Here is a 25,565-nt window from a genome sequence, read left to right as displayed (position 1 = left end):
ATATTATATCCAAGGTGCTTGATAAGTAAGCATTCTCTTATACAATGTGGACATGCTATGATACAATAAAAACAATTTCTTTTAAGTTCTCTTAAACATTTTCCTGAGGTTAGCAAGAAGTCAAAGCTCAACATTTTGGGACTTATTAACAAAAAGTTATTAAGGGAAACATTATCATAAGCTACACAACTGACAGGATTTTCTACAACAGTTTGGCACAGAATTCCTTATTTTCTTATCTTATTCCTTAATTCTTAATTTATAGAACCTTAGTCTCTAAAACAAGTGTCAGAATAACTCTTTCAAATCATTTTTAAATGAATTTTCAAATAAATTTTGAACAAGAATTTTTTACACAAGCAACCAAGCATTTAAAGACGGTAATTTAGCATTAGCCTATAAAAGGAAAACAGGGTATGGAGTCAAATCTGGCATGGAATCCTGACTTTAACTTTGGACATATTATGTAACTTCTGTGAGCCTCACTTTTTCATATATCAAATGGACTTAATCCCTAACTGATACAGTTGTTGTGAGTAATAAATAAACCATTCATAACAACACACTGCTTTTAGATGAATGATGTTTATTTATTAGCTTTGTTAAAAAAAAAGAATTAAAAGATACATTCTATAAAGTTTGTAAGGATTCATACTCCTTAAAACTGAAGAGCTGAGAAGAAATCTACATAGAACAATGTTCTGGAGATTCTAAATGCATTAAACTTTCATAACTGTAGTCATTTACATATTTTTTCCTTGCCTGGTCTAATAAATGATAACACCTATAATGAATACAGAAGCCTCACACTACATTGTCCATGACTTAACACTTATTGAAACACAGTTTATCAATAACAAAATACATTCTTATTTGAAATGAATATCTGATGAATTCTGATGTGACAGGATAAAGAACATTTCCATCAGCCCCCAAATCCTCTTGATCCTCACTCCAGTTAACCCCTGGGCAACTACTGACTGGATTTTTGTCACCATAGATTATGTTCAGTTTTTTAAGACTTTTATACTGCTGGAATAATATAATATAGCATGTACTCTTTTGTACCTGGATGATTTTGAGATTCATCCATGTTGTTACATGCATTAGTAGTTGATTTGTTTTTATTGCTGAGTAGCATTTAACTATACATGGATACACTATAATTTTGTTCATCCATTTACCATGACTGACACGTGGATTGTTTCCAGGTTTTGACTACTATGAATAAGCTTTTTATGATTATTTACTTACAAGTTTCTGAGTAGACACATGTTTTTGTGGTATACCTTTTCTCAGCCTTTTACTTTTAACCTACCCATGTCTTTATATTCTAAGTAGGTTTCCTGCAGACAATATATGGTTGAGTCTTGCTATTTTACCCAATCTGACAATCTCTGTCTTTTAAAGTATGTATATCATTTGCATTTAATAAATTATAAATATGGTTATGTATAAGTCTGCCATCTTGCTACTTTTCTTGACTCAATTCTTTCTTCTACTTTCCATCTATTCTTGCCCTCTTTTAGATTAACTGAGTATTCTTATGATTACATTTAATCTCTACTATGCGCTTCCCTGGTGTCTCAGTGGTAAATAATCTGCCTGCCAATGCAGGAGACGCAGGTTAGGTCCCTGGGTCGGGAAGATACGGTGGAAAAGGAAATGGCAACCTACTCCAGTATTCTTGCTTGGGAAATCCCTTGGACAGAGGAGCCTGGTGGGTTACAGTCCATGGGATTACAAAAGAGTTGGACATAACTTAGCAACTAAACAACAATACCAACAACAAACTGGCTTATTAACTGTACCTCTTCATGGTTTTGGGTTACTCTACAGCAAGTAATGGCAATGCTTTTCTATAAAGGGTAGATATCAAATACTTTAGGTTTTTGGTGGTCATAAGATCTCTGTTGCAACGTAAGACTCTGCACTGTGGTACAAAAGCAGCCCTAGGCACTATGTAAACAAATATGCGTGGCTGTGTTTCAACAAACTTTATTTACAAAATTAAGGAATGCACGGGACTTGGCCTATTGGGTTTGCAGAACCCACCTCAAGGGTTTGCAGTATACATCTTTAATTATCACAGTTAACCTTCAAGTAGTATTATACCACTTTAGAGAGAGTGTAAGAACCTTACAACAATATGCTTCCATTTCCCCTGTATCGTGCTACTGTTCTACATTTTATTTCTATATGTTATAAACCACAAACTATTTTTACTTTGACAACTAATTATATTTGAAAAATTTCAAAATGAGCAAAGTGTCTTTGATATTTATGTACATATTTACCCTCTGGTGTTCCTCTTTTTTTTTTGGCATAATCCACATTTCCATTTGGTATCATTTTCCTTTTGTCTCATGAGATTCCTTAAACATTTCTTGTTGGGCAGATATGTTGGCAATAAATTCTCTCAGTTTTGGTTAAGTCTGAAAAAGTCTTTATTTCTTCTTCATTTTTGAAAGACAATTTTGCTGTTTAAAAATCTAGGTTTTTTTTTTTTCCTCCCAGTACTCTAAAGAACTTCCGGTTTATACAGTATGTTATACGTTTGTGTACATTCTTATCTTTGTTCCTTTGTATGTAGTATGTCTTTTTCCCTTTTGCTGCTTTTAATGTTTTCTCTTTATCATTGGTTTTCAGCAATCTGATTATAATGTTCTTTTCTATGGTTTTCTTTATGATTGTGCTGTTTGGGAATTGTCAAATTTCTTAGGTCTATGGACTCATCATTATCATCAAATTTATAAAAACTAGGCCGTTATTCAAATATTTTTCACGTCTCCCACATCTCTCCTTCTGGATTCCAATTACACTCGTATCATACCATGTGGTCCTGTCGCACAGGGCGCTGAAGCTCTTTTCATGTATTTCAGTTTTCTCAGATTCATTTTGGATAGTTTTAATTGCTATGTACTTCAATGTCAATGATCTTTTCCTCTGTAGTATTTAATCGGCTATTAATTCCATCCATACTGGTTTTCATTTCATACATATTTTCATCTCTAGAAGTTCCATTTGTTTATTGTTCTATTTTTCTTTGTATTATGCTTATGTTTTTTCTTTTCTTTCCATGAATATAAGAATCATATTTATAATAACTGTTTTAAAATCTTTGTCTGTTAATTCCATCATTCCTAGGTCTGGTTCTGTTGACTAATTTCTGCCCCCACCCACAACCCCACAACTTCTTCATATGCCTAGTAATTTTTGACGGGAGATCAGACATTGTGACTTTTACATTGCTGAATGCTGGATTTTGTTGTATAGTTACTGCATATTAGCTTGATCCTCTCGAGTCTTTTAAGACAAATCTAGAGAATCGTTTATTCTAGAGCAAATTTGGCCCCCCTTCCAAGTTATGCTTCTTCTGGGAGTCTCTACTGAATGTTCATGTAGTCAGTGATGCCTCTCCTCTCTAGCTGGCGAGAAGTCAAATGATTTCTGGCCCTGAATGAGCACTAAGAGTTATTCATTTTACAGCTTCTGCTGCTGCTTCTGCTGCTAAGTCACTTCAGTCGTGTCCGACTCTGTGCAACCCCATAGATGGCAGCCCACCAGGTTCCTCTGTCCACAGGATTCTCCAGGCAAGAACACTGGAGTGGGGTGCCGCTTCCTTCTCCTTTACAGCTTCTGGTAATTGCTGTCTCCTGGGAAGCTGTGCCTGGCTTTGTGGCTCAGAATTTAACCAAAGCCTCAGACTGTGAGCTGAAGCAATGTAAGGTTAATTTCACTTGCTTCTCTTTCCTCAGATCAAAGTCCTGTCTTGCCTATTGTCCAGTGTTAAAAACAGTATTTTCATGTGTTTTTATCTGGTGTTCTAGCTGTTAACAGCAGGATAGCAATTCCCACAGCAGTTAATGCTTTGTGGATACATGATTTGAATTTTTACATTAAAAAAAAAAAAGCAGTCATAAATCTCTATTTATTCTTTCCAAAAGGACAGTCTGAGTTTTCTAAGGAAAATGAGGCCAAAATAGTAATATAAAGTTAATACATAGTATGTACCATCTAAAGTTTTCAATACCTAAAATAACTTGAAATTGTTGTCATTTTCTTTCTCATTTTTAAAAGAATCCTTAGCCATCCATTGCTTCCTTAAAGTCAGAGCCAGTAACATAAATATTCTTATTTGTTCTATAAGCAGTAATGATGATGGGGGTCATGAAATTAGGTGATTAACTTGTCTACCTGTTGTTCTCCCTCACCACCATCCAGTCTTCTTTCTACATGTGAAAATATTCAACCACAGATTTCAAGAAGGAGTCAGAGTTGAATTAAAATAAAAGATAGGAATCTGTGAATCTTAAATACATAAACTATGGAAGATTTCACTAATATATCAGTTTCATGGGTAAGTGCTTAGGGATTACTGTTTCAAAATAACTGAGACAAAGTAAACAGACAAAATTAAGGTTTTTATCACTCAGTTTAACTTTTTTCTTTAAGATTATGAAGTTGTTAAAAGGAGTTAAATATGAAAGCTTTGAAAAACTTGGCATAGATAGCACATTTCAGAACTAACAAATCTTTAATATAATACCGCTTTTGAAATAAATCCCCAGGTCTCCTCCTTTCCCACACACGCGATTGTAATGCAAATATTAGATTTCTTGTTTTGCAACCAAAGAATAACAATTATCAAAGTTCCTCAAGTTTAATAATATACAAAATGGCTGTTGGTTGTACTGAAGTCACAATGGGAATTTACAAGCTAATGACAGCTGTCATCTACTATTCTCTAGAGTTAAATATTCTTTTCAAATGCAAATTGCATCAAGTACCTTTTTGGTTGGTTAAAAAAATCTTTTGCTCTGATTTCTATTTCAATAAATAAGAAATAATCTAAAGTATGTTCTGGAGCAGTGTACTTCAAAGAAACCTAGAAATTATGGGGCATCCAATATAAATACTGAGAGACAGAATATGACAACTGAAGTAGGCATAAAAATTAAAAGGCAAGGAATTTTCCAGAGTAAAAAGAGAACTGCAAGGACAACAGATATCAGGTTAAAGAAGTAATATATTAAATAAATATTTTAAAAATGCTTGGGAGAATTATAGAAAAAGTCCTATAGTTATTTAACCAACTGTTAAAATTCGTAGGAGGAAAATTAATCAGTGTTAAAAATAATTAGCAAAATCTCCTCTAAAATATATAATTTTATGAACACTGTGACTGAACACAAGTTTGTGTGCCTGATGCACAGTGAGGTCAAACAAACTGAAATGTCAAAGAATGTCAAAGTCTGGTACAGAGAAAGGTTTATTGGAGTGCCCATCAAGGAAAATGGGTGGCTCAAAAATCCCAAACTTCCCAATGGTTTAGGGGGAGAGGTTTGTATTTTTTTATAAATACTATTAATTATTTTTTAATTGAAGGATAACTGCTTTACAGAATTTTGTTGTTTTCTGTCAAACCTCAACATGAAATCAGCCATAGGTATACATATGTCCCCTCCCTCTTGAACCTCCCTTCCATCTCACCCCTCTAGGTTGATACAAAGCCCCTGAGACATACAGCAAATTCTCATTGGCTATCTATTTTACATATGGTAATGTGAGTTTCCACGTTACTCTCTCCATACATCTCACCCTCTCCTTCCCTCTCCCCATGTCCATAAATCTGTTCTCTATGTTTGTTTCTCCACTGCTGCCCTGCAATTAAATTCTTTGGTACTATCTTTCTAGATTCCATATATATGTGTGAGTATATCTTTCTCTTTCTGACTTAACTTCACTGTATAATAGGCTCTAGGTTCATCCACCTCATTAGAATCGACTCAAATGCATTCCTTTTTAGGGCTGAGTAATATTCTATTGTGTATATGTACCACAACTTCTTTATCCATTCATCTGTTGACGGACAGCTAGGTTGCTTCCATGTTGTAGCTATTGTAACTAGTGCTGCAGTGAACAGTGGGGTACATGTGTCTTCAATTTTGACTTACTCAGGGTATATGCCTAGGAATGGGATTACTGGGTCATATGGCGGTTTTATTCCTAGTTTTTTAAGGAATCTGGGGGAGAAGTTTTTATAGGCAAAGTCTGGGGTGAGGGCTGCAGGGTTTGACTTTCCTCTGATTGGTTGATGGTGAGGTAACTGGGTGGTGCCCCAGGAATCATGTGCTCAGTCTGAAGTTACCATCTTTCACCTGGGTGGGGGTCTCAGTTCCTGCCGAAGAGCTCAAAAATATTATATGGATATACATGTGATTCATATTATATGTATATACTGCCCCAAGGCTGCCCTATTGTTTCTTGATTGCTCCTCCTTTGTTTCTGCATTCCCTCTGCTCCCTGATTAGCAACTGTTTGAATCAGCTCTTTAGAACATAGAAGGCTGAATGAAGCCTATTTTCTATAAACAAGAAATGGGGACCCAGAAAGGATTTGTACACAGGAGACCCACAGGGTCTTGCTTGGTTTCAACAAAACTGTATATCTCTTTAAGATTAACTATGAAAAAGGAAAAGGTATAATAAGGAAGCACATTTAGGGTGTTCTCTGCAGAGATACTTAGAACTGAACTTTATATGATAGATGATTCCAGTGGCTTATGACCTTGCCATCATCTATTTCTTTTCTTTCTCTTTTTCTCTACTATTCTGCGTTAAGAGTATGAAATACAATAAAAGAATTTTAGTGAGGGTTAAAGAAATCATACAGACTATAAGGGCTGTTCTTCTATGCTACTGTTGCTAAGTCATGAAGTCATGTCCAACTTTTTTGCAACCCCATTTCCTTTACCATGGGAAATGATGTCATTTCCAGGGATCTTCCTGACCCAGGGATCAAACTCGTGTCTCCTGCAATGGCAGGTGGATTCTTTACCACTGAGCTAGCTGGAAAGCCTGCCCTTCTTCTATAGCTGAGAACAATAAAGTACAGCAAGGTTAGATGATATTCCTATGGTCCATCCATGTTGTCCCAAATGGCAAGATGTCATCCTTTTTATGGAATATGCTGTTGTACATATATACCACCTCTTTATCCATTCATCTATTGGTGGACATGTAGGTTACTCTGATATCTTGGCTACTGTAAATAATGCTACAATTAACATAAGGGTACATGTATCTTCTCAAATTAGTGTTTTTATTTTCTTAAAAAAAAAAATTCCTGGAAGTAGGATTGCTTAATCATATTATAGTAGTTCTATTTTTAATTTTTCTGAGGAACCTCCATACTGGTTTCCATAGTTACTATACCAATTTACATTCCCACCTTTTCTTCACATTCTCCTCAACACTGTTATTTCCTTTTTGGTAATAGCCATTCTGACAGGTATAAGTGATATCTCATTGTAGTGTGATTTGCATTTTCCTGATGATCAGTGATACTGAACATCTTTTCATGTGTCTTATCTGTATGTCTATCTGTTGGCTATCTGTATGTCTTCTTTGGGGGAACATCTATTTAGGTCTTTTGCCCAATTTTTAATCAGGTTGTTTGCTTTTCTGATGTTGAGTTGTATGAGTTCTTTATATAATTTGGATATTACCCTCTTATCAGATAAATCATTTGCAAATATCTTCTCCTACTCAATAGGGTGCCTTTTCATTTTGTTCATAGTTTTCTTTGTTGTGCAGAAGCTTTTTAGTTTGAAGTGGTCCCGTTGTTTATTTTGCTTTTGTTTACCTTCTCTGAAGATACATATCCAAAAAATATTGGTAAGACCTATGTCAAAAGTGTACTGCCAATGTTTTCTTTTGGTTATTTGGGGTCTTTTATGTTTCCATATGAAGTTTAGAATTATTTGTTCTAGTTCTGTAGAAGAAAAAAAAGTACCACTGGTATTTTGATAGGGATTGCACTGAATTTGTAGATTACTGTGGGGAGTATGATCATCTTAACAAGAATAATTCTTCCAATCCATGAGCATGGTATATCTTTCCATTTGTTCATGTCATCTGGAATTTATCAAAGTCTTCTAGTTTTCTAAGTATTTACCTCCTTGGTTAGATTTATTTTTAGGTACTTTATTATTTTTGATGCAATTATAAATGAGATTATTTTCTTAATTTCTCTTCTTGATAGTTCATTGTTAGTTTATAGAAACACAATAGTGTTTGCTTTTTTTTTTGGCTGCACCACATGACTTCTGGAATCTTAGTTCCCCACCAGGGATCAAACCCACCTCTCCCGCCACCCCCCACTGCAGTGGAATTGCAGGGTCCTGACCATTAGATTGCTAGGGAATTCCTGCAACAGATTTCTAGACATTAATTTTTTACCCTGAAACTTTACTGAATTCATTTATTAGTTCTTTTAAAAAAATTGTTTATTTTTGGCTGTGCTGTACGCAGGTTTTCTCTAGTTGTGTCCAGTAAGGGCTACTCCTCTTATGGTGCATGGATTTCTCATTGTGGTGGCTTCTCTTGCTGTGGGGCACAGGCTCTAGAGTGTGAGGGCGTCAGAAGTTGCGCTTCCTGGGTTCTAGAGAGCTGGCAGCACAGGGGTTGCAGCACAGGGGTTTAGTTGCCCCATGGCATGTGGAATCTTCCTGGACCAGAGATTGAAGCTATGTACCCTGCACTGGCAGGAGGACTCTCAACCACTGGAACACCTGGGAAGTCTAGGATCATAAATTTAGTAGTTTGATAAATCCAGCTGTTGGGTCCTTCCAAGTGGCAATATAAACTTAGTGAAATCACTGTGAACCTAAGGTGAATTAGTGTTTGTACAACTGAACCTCTCTCTGTAGAACTATGTAAAAATCAGTTATGTAAAGTTACTGCTAGGCTTAAATGATAAAATTTGTGGAAAGAGAATTATAAACCTTTTAAAAAATACATGGTATTTTTGGTTTTGGGCTTCCCTGGTGGCTCAGAAGGTAAAGAATCTGCCTGCAATGTGGGAAACCCGGATTTGAACCCTGGATCAGGAAAATCCCCTGGAGGAGGAAATGGCAACCGTCTCCAGTTTTCTTGCCTAGAAAATCCCATGGAGAGAGAAGCCTGATGGGGCTACAGTCCATGGGGTCACAAAGAGTCAGACATGGCTGAGCACATGACATACATTATTGGTCTTATGTTAAACATGTCAACTACAAATTGGCACTTGCCAAGAGGCCTGGCATGCTGCAGTCCATGGGGTTGAAAAGGAGTCAGACATGACTTAGCAATGACTGAAGAACAACAACAATGACAACAAAGACCATTGATAGTGACGAACAACAACAAGGGCTTTTGCTATCCGTCTCTGCAGAGATGGAAGCCTATGAGGCTGCAACTGTTGACCTTCAACACCCGCTGAGGGAGTTCGGGGTGGAGTGAGGCTCTCAGTGTGCCACAGAATCTGGTGGAACAGGGCTTTAGATAATTAGATATTTTCAGGAACTGATTTCATCATCCCAATCCTTGCATTTCTTCATATCTAGAAAAGCACTAAATCATTAAATGACGATATCTGCTCCTCGTGACTAGTAGAAATCTTTTGTAAAGTAAACGCTGATTGCAATGAACTCCCTCTTCACCAGAATCTTATATATTGACCTTCCCTCACCACCTCTTTGGAACAGTTTCTCAGAGCTATCTGAGGTGATGTCTCCCAGGCTGCAGTCCTCATTTTGACTCAAATAAAACTTAATTTGCAACTCTCAAGTTGTGCATCTTTTTTTGTCTACAAATAGTAGAAAAACCTATATAACTTTTGTTGAATCTGTTTCTTTTAAAATCTGTTTATGAAGATAATTAATCTATCACAAATGTCAAAAGCATTTGGGCTAAATAAAAGGTCATCCACATCCTTCATCTATTCATTATGAGAATTAAATATTTTATATTGTTTTGTAAAAATAAAATCCTGTCCTAATGTAGTGCCCTAGCATTTTTTTCTTTTTTAAGAATAATTATTTTCATGGTGCTGCTTTGAAAATAACTTCATTAATCCTTGACTTTTGACCCACTTTAATTTCTGGATGGTGTAAAGTGGAATACAATCCTAAAGTACAGAGAGTAAAGTACAGTAGAAGAATGATAGATGTTGGAATCTCAGATTTGAAAACAGTTCCTGAAAATCTCAAATTCTACCACAGGAAACACCCTGAATGTATGGGCACATTACTGAATATACCCTTAACTCATTCACCTTACCTTTAATACAGAGATTCTAATAACTCACAAGGAGGTTGAGAAGATTCAATGAAGATATAGAAAAATGCTTTCCTTGGTAGTTTTTCTTGCTTTTTCTAAAATCTACAGTCTAAAAAGCTAAAGTCTAAAGCCATACAAATTTCCATGAGAAAATTTCCAGTCAAAACTTTAAACCTCAAGAGAAAAAAAATGACTTGTTCCACCGAGGGCAACAAGGAGAAAAAGAGCATAAATTATATAAACCAATTCCTGTTCCTAGGTATTTCTGGATAACAGACCTCCTCGACAACCCAAAGAAGGTATGGATTCCCGCCTTAGACCTAGTTCCTGAAAAAATTCAAACAATTTGTACATAAAAATTTTAGATACAACACATCTGTTGCATTGAAAAATTATTTCCTTCATATTAACTGTTATGGACTGAATTGTGATCTTCCAAAATTTGTATTTTTAAAACTCTAATTCCCCATGTGCCTATCTGGAGATAGGATCACTCAGAGGTAATTAAGGTGAAAGGAAAAGATAAAGTTAATCTGATAATCTGTTGTGCTAATCTGATAGTACAACAGCTATATATGAAGAGTAAGAGCCTTCCCCACACCTTCACTAGGTGGAAACACAGTGAGAAGGTGGCCATCTGCCAGCTAGGAACAGAGTTCTGATCAGAACTTAACAATGCTGACACCCTGATCATGGAATTTTAGCCTCCAAAACTGTGAGGAAATAAATTTTTGTTGTTTTAAGTTATTCAGTCTACAGTATTTTGTTATGGCAGACTACTAGTGAGCAGACTAGTATACTGCCATGTTTTTAAAATAAATGTTAACAAAAATTGAAGCATTTTTCCTCATTTTAAACAAGTAACAGTCATTTTCTGTTTTTTTTAAAAAAATAAAAATTTACAAATTAAAACAGAAAATAAACCTTAATTCTGTATAAAAGGATGTTTCAATTATAAGACTGGTATTGTTTGGCTTGTAAAAAGTCACATAATGGCTTGGTTTTGGAACATGCTAACTTGACATTGTACAAGAGACAGGGATCAAGACCACCCCCATGGAAAAGAAATGCAAAAAGGCAAAATAGTTGTCTGAGTAGGCCTTACAAATAGCTGTGAAAAGAAGAGAAGCAAAAAGCAAAGGAGAAAAGGAAAGATATACCCATTTGAATGCAGAGTTCCAAAGAATAGCAAGGACAGATAAGAAAGCCTTCTTCAGAGATCAATGCAAAGAAATAGAGGAAAACAACAGAATGGGAAAGATAAGAGATCTCTTCAAGAAAATTATAGATACCAAGGGAATATTTCATGCAAAGATGGGTTCGATAAAGGACAGAAATGGTATGGACCTAACAGAAGCAGAAGATGTTAAGAAGAGGTGGCAAGAATACACAGAAGGACTATACAAAAAAGATCTTCACAACCCAGATAATCACAATGGTGTGATCACTCACCTAGAGCCAGACATCCTGCAATGTGAAGTCAGGTGGGCCTTAGAAAGCATCACTACAAACAAAGCTAGTGGAGGTGATGGAATTCCAGTTGAGCTATTTCAAATCCTGAAAGATGATGCTGTGAAAGTGCTGCACTCAATATGCCAGCAAATTTGGAAAACTCAGCAGTGGCCACAGGACTGGAAAAGGTCCGTTTTCATTCCAATCCCAAAGAAAGGCAATCCCAAAGAATGCTCAAACCACCGCACAATTGCACTCATCTCACACACTAGTAAAGTAATGCTCAAAATTCTCCAAGCCAGGCTTCAGCAATACATGGACCGTGAACTTCCAGATGTTCAAGGTGGTTTTAGAAAACGCAAAGGAACCAGAGATCAAATTGCCAACATCCGCTGGATCATCGAAAAAGCAAGAGTTCCAGAAAAACATCTATTTCTGCTTTATTGACTATGCCAAAGTCTTTGACTGTGTGGATCACAATAAACTGTGGAAAATTCTGAAAGAGATGGGAATACCAGATCACCTGACCCACCTCTTGAGAAACCTATATGCAGGTCAGGAAGCAACAGTTAGAACTGGACGTGGACCAACAGACTGGTTCCAAATAGGAAAAGGAGTACATCAAGGCTGTATATTGTCACCCTGCTTATTTAACTTATATGCAGAGTACATCATGAGAAACGCTGGGCTGGAAGAACAAGCTGGAATCAAGATTGCCGGGAGAAATATCAATAACCTCAGACATGCAGATGACACCACCCTTATGGCAGAAAGCAAAGAAGAACTAAAGAGCCTCTTGATGAAAGTGAAAGAGGAGAGTGAAAAAGTTGGCTTAAAGCTCAACATTCAGAAAATTAAGATCATGGCATCTGGTCCCGTCACTTCATGGGAAATAGATGTCAGACTTAATTTTTCTGGGCTCCAAAATCACTTCAGATGGTGACTGCAGCCATGATATTAAAAGACGCTTACTCCTTGGAAGGAAAGTTAGGACCAACCTAGATAGCATATTAAAAAGCAGAGACATTACTTTGCCAACAAATGTCCATCTAGTCAAGGCTATGGTTTTTCCAGTATTCACGTATGGATGTGAGAGTTGGACTGTGAAGAAAGCTGAACACTGAAGAATTGATGCTTTTGAACTGTGGTGTTGGAGAAGACTCTTGAGAGTCCCTTGGACTGCAAGGAGATCCAACCAGTCTGTCCTAAAGGAGATCAGTTCCGGGTGTTCATTGGAAGGACTGATGCTGAGGCTGAAACTCCAATACTTTGGCCACCTCATGCGAAGAGTTAACTCATTGGAAATGACCCTGATGCTGGGAGGGATTGGAGTCAGGAGGAGAAGGGGACGACAGAGGATGAGATGGCTGGATGGCATCACCGACTTGATGGACATGAGTTTGAGTAAACTCCGGGAATTGGTGATGGACAGGGAGGCCTGGCATGCTGTGGTTCATGGGGTCGCAAAGAGTCGGACATGACGGAGCTGAACTGAACTGAACTGAACTTGAATATTACCTTTGATATCTTAAAAGGTTGTGTGTTTCTGTTTTGATGAAAAGAAGCTGTAAAAACTCAGAGACTCTGGGAAAGGTATATGGTAACACAACTCTCATAGTTCACTTCGCCAGATGATGCTTGGCTAAGCATGTGTAAGGAACCTAAGATTTTTTCTAAGACTCTTAGAATTGAATTTATATCACTCTCTGTTTTGATGCAGACCAAATAGTGAAATGACTGGAAATGCAAGTTCCAATTTTAAGGTTTCTGAGTGGAAGTAATTTTCAAGAGCTTAAGTTTTTTCTAATTCTTACAGAGAAACTGACAAACCTTTCCATTCATGACTAGCCTAGAGAGAAACTTTCTCCAGCAGCTGAAAAATCACAAGGTTGTCTACTTCTATCTATTTCAGAGCTATAGCTTGGTTAAAAGGGTTCATGAGTTTTCTACCAAGTACAAAATAATGACTGTAAGGTCTTGAACTGGAAGATTATGCTCATTCATAAAGACCCAAACATCCCCCAAGTTAATCAAGACATAACTAAAAACACTCCCTTGTAATAAACTTTCTCTTCTCTTAAAAAGCAAAACTCCTGTCCAAAGTTTAATCTAGCAAAGGAGAATTTATATTTTTATTCTTTTTCTCACAAAGTCTTGTTCTCATAATATTGACTACTTCTATGGTAGCAGGCAAGGCCTCTTTTAGGGATGGTGGAAGTCTTCAATGCCAATGAAAAAAACCAATGCATTGTTGCAACGGATAGAGCTCTTTTCTTCTCTGAGGTCATAAAAGCATGCATGTTGCTAAGTTTGGAAGATGTGCCATCTGTTCACAGAGTACCAAGATCTTTCTTAGAGGAAAAAAAAAAAAAACATCCTGGTAGTTATTTTGGAAACACTATTTCAAAGATGGTGATAGCCATTAACGTTAACAGCTTTTCTTATTTCCATAAGAGATCACAAATAAGGGATTTTTCTTTGTATCAAAATGTATATTAACAGACAAAAATTGGAAACTATCTCCTTAAAACAATATCAGTAGTTTCACCAAGTCACATTCTGGAGGGAAATGTCATAGTCTCCGATTTCCTCAAAACTTACTTCAAAATATTGAAATAAATGATAGCAATCCTAGAATGGATGACATCATCTGAATTGTGATATAAATTTACCTCTGCTCTACACTGCTGCTGCTGCTGCTGCTGCTAAGTTGCTTTCGTCGTGTCCGACTCTGTGCGACCCTATAGAAGTCAGCCCACCAGGCTCCCCCGTCCCTGGGATTCTCCAGGCAAGAACACTGGAGTGGGTTGCCATTTCCTTCTCCACTGCTCCACACTAACCCAGTTTAAATACTGTCAGCAAATAAAGTTTAAACATCTTTCCAAGTTCACATGGTTGTTTTTCCCAGCAATGTGAAAGTCAGTTTTATAAAAGCCTTCAAAAAGACTTTTGTGATGCAACAAGTTCAACCATATTTTGGTACTTCAAACTGAAACTCCTACTTACCAAAAAAAAGTTCAAGCTGTAGGATATATTTTTAAAATGGCAAAATAAGGTGTTTCAGCTTTCCCAATCTCACATCTAGGTTGGTGAGAAGTGTGCCCACATTAAAACTCTGAGGTTTTCTGTTTCTATCATTTTTTGTGATTTTATTACTTGTGTTTCCTTTTTGTTGTTAGGTTTTTAAAAGCTAGAAGGAAAGACAGTGGTGGGGTATGTTTATGCCCTCAATATAAATGATGACAATAAATATAGAATTTCCAACTGTATATGAATAGCCATTAATAATAAAACATGATTTTAAAAAAATCTACCCTTTCCCACAAAATTATTTTAAAAGTAATGTGAAAAATTCTGGGATATATAAAGAATGCATACAAATCAATACTAAGAAGCCAGTCAATTTTTTTAGATAGGCAAAAAGTTTGGCACTTCATTGAAGAACATATTTGAATGGTTAATGAGTACACTAAAAGATGCCCAACATCTTGATCATCAGTGAAATGCAAATTAAAACCTCAATGAAATAATACTACAAATCCACTAGAAGGTCTATTATCAAGAAGTGTGACTACACCAAGTGTTGGGGAGGGTATAGGGAGACTAGAAAACTTAAATACTGCTGGTAGGAATGCAAAGTGGGACAGCCACTTTGGAAAACAGTTTTGCAGTTTCTTAAAAAGTTAAGTACATGATGAAAGAAACTGAAGACCACACAAGCAGTTGTACAGATAAGCTGTGTTCTTAGACTGGCAGAATCAACATTGTTAAAATGACCATATTACCCAAGGCAATGTACAAATTCAATGCAATCCCTGTCAAATTACCAGTGACATTTTTCACAGAACTGGAAGAAAAAAGTATTTAATTTGTATGGAAATACAAAAGACTCTGAATAGCCAAAAACAACCTTGAGAAAGAAGAACGGAGCTAGCAGAATCTCGCTCCTTGACTTCAGACTGTACCACAAAGTCACAGTCACCAAAGCAGCATGGTGCCAGCACGAAAAGAGACACATGGGTCAGTGGGACAGGATAGCAGGCGCAGAAACAGACCCATACACTTATGGTCAATTTATCTAGGACAAAGAAGGCAAGAATACAAAGGAGAAAAGACAGTCTCTTCAGTAGGTGGTGCTGGGAAAACCGGGCAACTACATGTGAAAGAGTAAAATTAGAATACTCTCTAACACGATATACAAAAATAAATCCAAAATGGATTAAAGACCTAAATATAAGATCAGATACTATAAAACTCCTAGAGGAAAATTTAGGTAGAACTCTCTTTGACATAAATCACAGCAATATTTTTTTGGATCCACCTCCTGGAATACTAAAAACAAAAATAAACAAATGGGATCTAATTAAACCTAAAATTTTGCACAGCAAAGGAAATTATAAACAAAACAAAAAGGACAATGTACAAAATGGGAGAAAATATCTGCAAACAAATTGACCAAAATGGGATCAATTTCCATAATATGCAAACAGCTTGTATACCTCAATACCAAAAAACTCCCAACCCAATTTAAAAAAATGGGCAGAAGACCTAAATAGGCATTTCACCAAAGAAGACATACAGATGGCCAAGAAGCACATGGAAAGATGCTCAACATCACTAATTACTAGAGATATGCAAATGAAAACTACAATGAGGTACCACCTCACACTGGTGAGAATGGCCTTCATCAAAAAATCTATAAATAATAAATGCTGGAGAGGGTGTAGAGAAAAGAGAACCTCCTACACTGTCGGTGTGAATGTAAATTGGTGCATCAGCTATGGAGAACATTAAGGTGGTTCCTTAAAAAAGTAAAATAGAGTTTCCACAAGTTCCAGCAATCCTACTCCTGAGCATATATATATGGAAAAAATGAAAATTCTAATTTGAAAAGATACATGCACCCCAATGTTCACTGCAGCACTATTTACAATAGCCAAGACATGGAACCAACCTAAATGTTCATCAACGGATGAGTGGCACCCCAATGTTCACTGCAGCACTATTTACAATAGCCAAGACATGGAACCAACCTAAATGTTCATCAACAGATGAGTGGATAAAGAAGATGTGGGGTATATATATATAAATACATACATACATACATAATGGAATATTACTCAGCCACAAAAAGTTTAAACAATGCCATTTGTAGTAACACAGATGGATCTAGAGATTATTGTACTAAGTGAAGTAAGTCAAAGACAAATATTGTATGATATCATTTATATGTGGAGTCTAAAAAATGCAAATGAACTTATTTACACAATAGAAATGAACTCACAGACATAGAAAACACACTTGCACCCAAGGGGAAAGAGGGGGAAGGATAAATTGGAAATTTGCAATTAAGAGATACAAACTATCATATATAAAATACATAAAAAACCAAGGACCTATTGAATAGCACAGGACAGTATATTCAATATCTATAACATATAATAGGAAAAATCTGAAAATAATGCACATATGTATGTATAACTGAATTACTTTGCTGTACACGTGAAACAGTGTAAATCAACTAAACTGCAATAAAGAAATTACGCACATACTTACCATACGACCCAGACATCCCACTCCTAGTATCTACTCCAGAGATATAAAAACATATATCCATACAAAGACTTATACGCAAATGTTGATAGCAGTATTACTCTTAATAGTCCAAGATGGAAAACAATCCAAATGTTTTTCATTTGGTGAATGAAAAAACAAAATGTGTATTTCCATTATTTCCATATATTAGAATTCTATGCAGCAATAAAAACAAAGACCTTCAAACCATGCTACAATATGGATAAACCGCAAAAGCATTAGGATACGTAAAAGAGGCTAGATGCAAAAGACTACATATTGAATGAGTCCATTTATATGACATTTAAAAAAAGGTTTAACTACAGAGAGACAAAGCAGATTAGTGTTTGCCTAAGGCTTAGGGTAGGAGCAGGGACTGCTTGCAAAACAGGAACAAGAGAACTTTTAGGGGTAAGGAAATACTCTAAAGCTGGATTGTTATTATGCTTGCATGATGATAGGTGAATTTCATGGTACATAAAATATACATAAATAAAGCTTTTTTATACATAAAAAAAAGTAATGGGACAAAAAACAAAGTAAAAAACTAGGGCATATATCTAGTTACTTAGGTTAAGAATTTATATATATTATCTATATGTGGGTTAAACAGATTATTGTTTGTTATTAAACAGGAATTTTGATAACTGTGCATTGCTAAAATTTATCCTCAAACAATTTTTGTACGGAAATTTTACATTTTTTGTTAATTACAAAACAACATTTCTTTCTGTCACAGCTCTCAATTCAAGGCTAATTAAGTAGCATTACATTTCTGGATAGAGAAATGAAGGCAGCTAGGGAGACTATTTTTCTGGCTTCTTACTCAGCTTACCTACAGTGAAGATATGTCCTGGCTTACTGCATTTAGAACTGTCAGGACAACTCTGGTTGTCCTCCACGTGTTCTCAAACGTGTCCTGGGTTGGATGATAAATTATATAGTCAACCTGTCTATAGCAGAATTGTTCTCATTTTTAATCCTTAATTTTCATTACTATGAAGGGGAACCCCTGAAAGTTTTGAAAGCCTTTAAATAGGTTATAAACCATACAATCATAAAAATTTCAGATAGTCATTTTACAAAGGAGGATCTGGGGCATAGAAAAATTAAAATGAGAAGCCCTAAATCACATTGTTTTGATTAAGGTTTTTTAACGCTACCACACACACACCACTCTTTATACAATAAGAGTTTTTGTTGGATAAGTACATTTTTCTCTTGGAGGTAGTAATTATTACTATCTCCATTTCACATATAAGGCAGGAGGTTTTAAGAAGGTAATTACTTTGTCTAAGATTAAACCAAGGCTTAAAAGTGAAAATTGGGATGCAAATCCTGATTACAAACCTAAACACAACCTCTAAGCATAACACCTCTCATGAAAGGGACCACGGGCATGGGCACAGGGATGTGCGTATGTGCACAATGTGGCCGAAGCAGTTCTTGAGTTGAGGTTCATGAGACCAGGGATTCCGTGAGTTGGGCTGAGAGAGCCTGTATCACTAAGAAACTGTATGTAACATTTCCTATGTGTATATAAAATTTTCTTCTCGAGAGAGAATGTAAAGCTTTTACCAGATCCTCAAAAGTATTTATGACATAAGTAAAATTGAGAACCTTTTAGATTGCTTTGGTAGGGAGGTTAAACATTTAAGATACTCTATATTTTACAACAGCTATCATAGTCATAACTAGAACATTTGTCAAACAACAAAACTAATAAGCAATTACTGAGAGGCAGTATATATATTACATATATATATAATGTATATATATTATTGCTTGTGTGTGTGTGCTCAGTCTTGTCCGACTCTTTGCGATCCCCTGGACTACAGTCTGCCAGGTTAATAATGTAGTATTTTGGATTTTGCATGTTTTTTAAAAAAGAGGATCAAGCCCTCATTTGATATATTAATAGAACATGACCCAGTAACCGTGACAGTAGTGAAGAATGAACAATGGGAGAGATGTTTACTATTGGTGGCTAAATTCTGTTGAAGTAGCTGTGTGTTAAGCAGAGTTTTCTTATATGCTATACCAGTTTAAAGTAAGATTAACAGAAGTACTAAATAAGAAAGGTACATAAATTGACAGTAGAAAGGGCAACAAATTGCATTAAATCAAATAATTTTCTGCTTCTGTTTTTTCATAAGTAATACAAGTTGATTTTCTTAAGAAGGACAATAGTATTCGTAGGAATTTTGGGAGCAACTTTTTCAAAAGTATGTATCATTTTACCTTTGTAAAAATATTGTCTTCAACCCCTCATACAACAACATAGAGTCAACATACTAGCATTTATGTCCTGGGATGACATTCAGCCAGACACACCAGTACAACTTTACTATTGTTAAATTATTGAAAGATATGACCCCTGTAGTCTTGCCTGGAGAATCTCCATGGATAGAGGAGCCTGGTGGGCTACAGTCCGGGGATTGCAAAGAGTCGGACATGACTGAGCGACTAAGCACAGCACGTAGCACATACAGATTGGTACATAGGATAATAGTAACTGTATTACATGATAGAATTAATAATAAAAATTTCAATATAAAATCATTAGTTCAAATTATTTGCCACTGAATATCGTAATAAAACTGGTACAAGAGTCCTGCTGGAATGTGACTTAGTTGCCACTGAATATACATAGCTTAATGAATATATGTTTATTGATACACCAAATATTTAACAATTTTAGACAATAGCATAAAAACAAGAAGTTTTTAAGTGAAACGCTTCAGCAAAAGCTGAGAGGATTCATCACTATGAACAATATGTTTATACTGGAGAAATTTTCTCTTTATAAACTCTCCAATTGTTTTGATTCTGGCCTATTTTTTAAGAAAAATAAATTTGTACGACAATCTGAGAATGGGAAACAGAAAGAAAAAAAAAACCACTGGACATTAAAAAAATTTGCCATAACTCACCATCAGAGGGCACAACAGTACTGCAATAAACAACTCCCAAATTAGGCCAAGAAGAGAGCCTCTGGTGTACCTAGAAAATAGAAAAAGACACGTCCTTTGTCAGGGCACACAACAAATGCTATATGCATATGTGTATGAATATAATAAATAACAGCTTTTAAATCATTTAAATAATATGTATTCTTTAGCGGAAAAGTTTAAAAATCCAGATAAAGGAAAAGTCTCTCAAACTCTTTTCATCCTAAGATGTTAGTGATGCACATTTTGGTTTATTTCAAGATTTCATACAAACACATTTACACACAGACACCCATACAAACTGTTTTTTCATCTAGTTTTTTAAACACTTAATACTGGTTTTAAGCACTGTCAAGTCTAAACAAAACTTTGTTTCTTGTTCCTCTTACTAGTTTTTAGACCTGCATTTCCTTTATGTCTTACTAGGAATAAGACAGTTATTAAATAGCTATATCACTACTCTACTATTATTGGGTAGACATCTAGTCTTTCTGTTTACTCTCCTTTTTCTGTTTTAATTTGGTCAGGTAACTTCATTCCTGGAGTCTTTAATCCTTATCATCTTCTGAATATTAGGAGGAACTCACACTAATATCCACTTTACTACTTCCTCAAAAAGTAGTGTCATTGTGGATTTAGGTTTAGAATTTAGGCTCTCAAACTAAGGTTCAGAAAGATTATTGAATATGTTTATGACTTGCTAAATGCTTAATTTATCCCCTTGTACCTTTTAATTCCCTAGCCTCAAAAAGTATTAAAGGAGGAAGAAAAGAACACATTAATGGACTAAAAACCAACATATTAGCCTCAGAGCCAGATATTATATTCCACTCCAAGAATCCAAACAAAGAACATTTAGGACTCTAAGACAATGCACACCTAACAAGACCATGACGTATAACAGACATCTTTCAAGTTAGTATCATAAATTCCTACCTCTTACCAGCTCAAGAAAGCATGCAGAATGCAAGACTGTTTTCTAAAAATGAAAAAAACCACTTAAATCACTTGAGACTTCACAGCTGATCATTACACATTAATGTTTTGATGCCGTCATTGAGAATCTTTAAGTTAATATACATAACAACTTTAGTGTAGACTGCCACTTTCAGATTCTTTTTGTTTCAAAATATTTAGTTAAACTCAATTTTACTCAGAGATCAAAGAAGGCTCTGGTTAAACACAGGTGTGCTGGGAAATCCTGCAATCCTAATCCTTTGCTTCAACACTTTTAATGGGGACCAAAGAATCCTTAGCTCCATAAAGATGTTTTGAAAAGGAAGATGAGTCCAAACTCTTATCCTACTAATGAGAAAACGGAGACTCAGAGAGGGAAAGTAACTTACAAAGAGCCACATATCAGAATCAGGATTAGAACCCAGGCCTCAATACTGCTAACCATCTTCTATACAAAATACACAGGGCCTGGATCTCGTCCTCTGTAGGTCTCAATTGGCTCAACTATAACTTTAGGATGCTTTGTTGTTGTGCAGTATCTAAGTTTTATCCAACTCTGTGACCTCGTGGACTGCAGCACGCCAGGCTTCCCTGTCCTTCACTATCTCCTGGAGTTTGCTCAAGTTCATATCCATTGAGTCAGTGATCCATTTCATCCTTTGCTGCAGCTCTTCTCTCCTCCTGCCCTCAATCTTTCCTAGCATCAGGGTCTTTTCCAATGAGTCGGCTCTTTGCATCAGGGGGCCAAAGTATTGGAGCTTCGGCTTCAGCATCAGTCCTTTCAATGAATATTCAGGATTGATTTCCTTTAGGATTGACCAGTTTGATCTCCTTGCTGTCCAAGGGACTCAAGAGTCTTCTCCAGCACCACAATTCGAAAGTATCAATTCTTACAATGCTTAGCTATGGTTTAACAAGATGCTTTTATTTTAAATGTTTAAGTTATCTTATTTAGTTAGACCAGAAAAAGCAAGTCTATGATACAAAATTCAAAAGAACAAAAACTAAAAAAATTAATTATTTTACACAAAATATTGGTCTTCCTTCCATCCTTGTGACCCAGCTGCTCAGTTCTCCTCTCCAGAGGCAACTGGTTAAATCTGGATAGTCTATCAGACACTATTGTGTGTGTGTGTGTGTGTGTGTGTGTGTGTGTGTGTGTGTGTGTGTGTGTGTGTGTGCGCATATATGTCTAAACATTTGTGGAGATTTTTAAAAAATGCAAATGGTAGCATGCTATAGTCCCATTAGTCATTTGTCCCTTTATTACATTATAATAAAAGGTTGTCTGTCAATAGATACATGATACTTGATTCTTCCTGGTGACTCAGATGGGAAAGAACATGACTGCAATGCAGGAGACCTGGGTTCAATCCCTGGGTCAGGAAGATCCCCTAGAGGAGGCATGGCAACCCACTCTAGTATTCTTGCCTTCCAGAGAATCCCATGGAGTCAGACACAACCGAAGCAACTAAACATGAGCATGATACTCGAATGAATATCCTTACATGTGGGCACAGACATCCGAGAATAAAATACTTCAAGAGAAAGTGCTAGGTTAAAGATATGTGCTCTTCAACTTTTGAAAGCTATTACCAAGTTGTTTTTCATGGAGGTTATATTAATTCACATACCTAACAAATATACTCTAATTCACTAAATGAATTAGACCACTAAATGGTCTCTATGCCCTCCTAAACAATGGACTACTATCAAACTTTGTTATGTTGCCAATATTGCAGGTGAACAGTTTCACCACAACTGTAATTTGCATTTGTTTTGTATTGAGTGATAATTTATACATATTTTAATCTAAGAGTTAGTTGTATTTGTTTTCCTATGCACAAAGTATTTACATCTTTTGCCATTTTTTGAATCTTGATCTTGGTCTTGAATATTTTGTAGAAAGTCTTTAAATATTAAGAAAATTACCCCTTGGTCAACCAAAAACCCTTTGGTTATAAAAATTTCCTTGTTTTTATTTTTACTTTGTTAATGGCATTTTTGTAAGAACACGATTTTCATGTTTTAAGAGTCAAACTTTTCAATCTTTTCTGTGTGGTTTAAGGGGCCTGTGTCATGTATCTTAGCAGGTTTCCGTACTTTGAGAATATTATAAAATTCTTCCATGGCCTTTAGTTTACTTTCTCAGGTTTAAACTTTGACTTATTAGGAATTAATTTTAGTCAGTTAAGAAGTAGCAATCCAACTTACCTGTAATGATAACATAGCTATCCCTTATATTTAATAATTCATTTTCCCTCTTATTTTAAATGCTACCTTTTTAATTTCCCAAATACCTACATCAACTTGGATCTTTTCCTGTCCAATGATCTGAATGTTCATGCTCTAGTGGTGGTTTGCTCACTAAGTCATGCTCGACTTCTGCAACCCCACTGACTACAGGCTCATCTGTCCATACAATTTTCCAGGGAGAGTACTGGAGTGGGTGGCCATTTCCTTCTCCAGGGGATCTGCCTGACCCAGGGATAGAATGCAAGTCTCCTGCACTGCAGGCAGATTCTTCACCAAGTGAGCCACCGTTTTAACTTTCTAGCTTTATTTTTTACAGCTAGCAGGGTGGGGTATTTTCCCTTATTACTTTCCTTTAAGAATTTTCCTTGCTATTTTTGCTTATTTGTATCTCCATATGTAATTCAGAGTCAGTATTTTTAGTTACACACATATGCACAAAGACACACACACACTCAAGACACCAATCAGCTTCAAAAGTAACACAGCTTCAAAAGTAACTAGGAGCATAGAATTTATAATTAACCCTGAGTTAAGATCCTGTAATGTACTCTAACTGCAGCCTTTGCAAGTTCATTAGCCTCTTCGTGCCTCAGTTTTCACTGAAAAAATGGGCAAAGTGTAATACCAGTAGTTACCACATAAAGTTGCCATGAAGACAAAATGATAAATACATATAAAGCATTTAGAAAGAGCCTGGCATTGAGTAAGTGCTCAATAAAATGTCAGGGATTTTTGTTTGTTTGTTTTCAAGTTGAGATCTTATTAACTCCATGGATTAACAAAAGGAAACTGACATCTATTTTTTGATTTTGACATCTATTTTGATTTTGAGTCTTTTCACTCAAGAAACTTGTCTTTCTATTTTAGTCTGTTTATCTCAGAATATCTTGAGTTTTTCTTCATTCAGATTTTTCCTGAGTTTCTTTGTTTTAGGAATGACTGTACTTTTCTTTGTGATCTAATCTGGGATTTTTTTTAATAAGAAAAGTTTAGCCTATTTATATTTATTAATATAACATATTTAATCTTTCAGTCATCAAATTTTATGTCATAAAATTTTTGTTTCTTGCTTTATTGTTGGTCTTTCTTCTTAAAAAGTTTACTATACAATTTGTGTTTGCTTTGTTTTAGTTACATGTGTACTTCTATTAGTAATATTAATATGGGAAGTTTTTTGTATTAGTAGTTATTTTAGAGTAAGATCTAAGTTCTTTTAACTACCTTTAAGGCCCAATATTATCTAATACTCTGTTATCTCTCTGGGCTTCCCTGGTGGCTCAGAGGTAAAGAATCTACCTGCAGAGCAGGAGACTGCCTGCAATGTAGGAGACATGGATTCTATCTCTGGGTCGGGAAGACCCGTGGAGAAGGAAATGGCAACCTACACCAGTATTCTTGCCTAGGAAATCTCATGGACAGAGGAGCCTGGTGGGGTACAGTCTTGGGTGCTGCAAGAGCTCTACCCAAATTAGTGACTAAACCACCACCATTATCTCTCTGACTTCACTTCCTACCATTCGGCCTCTCAATCTTTCTGCTTTAGCCCTTAGGCTCTTTTCTATGCACACTACCAATACTTTAACTGTCGTTTTCCCTTTCATTTCTTGGTTGGCTGAACTTCATCTTATAAAGGTAGGAATCATGAAAACTAAATTCCCTAATTGTTGGCATGTTAAAAAGTGTTTGTCTTTGCCTTTATACTGAATGACTATTGTACCAGCTATACTTTGTATGTACCAACTATACGTTTGTTCTTGGACCTTTGTAATAGCTATTCCTCTACTTAGAATACTGTTTCTCCAGATAACTCCCCTCAACTCCACGTTTTCTTTTATTGAATTTATTGATTTTTTTAAATTGGAGTGTAACTGCTTTACAGTGTTGTGTTACTTTCTGTTGCACAGTGAAGTGAACCAGCTGTATGTACACATATATCCCCTGTCTTGAACCTCCCTCCCACCCCACTATCTCACACCTCCAGGATACCACAGAGTACCAAGCTGAGTTCCCTGCGCTATACAGCAGGTTCCCACTAGCTAGCTATTTCACACACAGTAGTGTATTATGTCAATCTTACGCTCTCCATTCATCTCGGATTTGTTGATTGTAAATGACATATTTTGACAGCTTGTTAAAAAACTGTGGAGTTTCGCTACTTTACATCATTTCTGTCCTGCACCCTTCCAGCTTTTGTTAGTTATGTCATTACTACATTGCCAAAGTTTTAAATATTCATACTCTGCTCTGCAAAATCTAATCTTGATGTTTGTTT

The 25,565-nt window shown here is 35.9% G+C and overlaps 1 protein-coding gene across 1 annotated transcript in view; it reads right to left on the bottom strand.

The window, feature by feature from the left end:
- Positions 1-25,565, bottom strand: part of MCU (mitochondrial calcium uniporter) — a 206,310-nt gene that overhangs the window by 28,801 nt on the left and 151,944 nt on the right. Inside the window, exon 2 of the mRNA XM_043925016.1 lies at positions 20,063-20,132. Coding sequence (XP_043780951.1) covers positions 20,063-20,132 — 70 coding nt within the window. The remainder of the gene's footprint in view (positions 1-20,062; positions 20,133-25,565) is intronic.

This window comes from Cervus elaphus, chromosome 15 (genome assembly GCF_910594005.1).
Source record: "Cervus elaphus chromosome 15, mCerEla1.1, whole genome shotgun sequence".
NCBI lineage: Eukaryota > Metazoa > Chordata > Mammalia > Artiodactyla > Cervidae > Cervus > Cervus elaphus.
The sequence above is the reverse complement of the archived record's forward strand: the minus strand, read 5'-3'. Positions and strand labels throughout refer to the sequence as shown.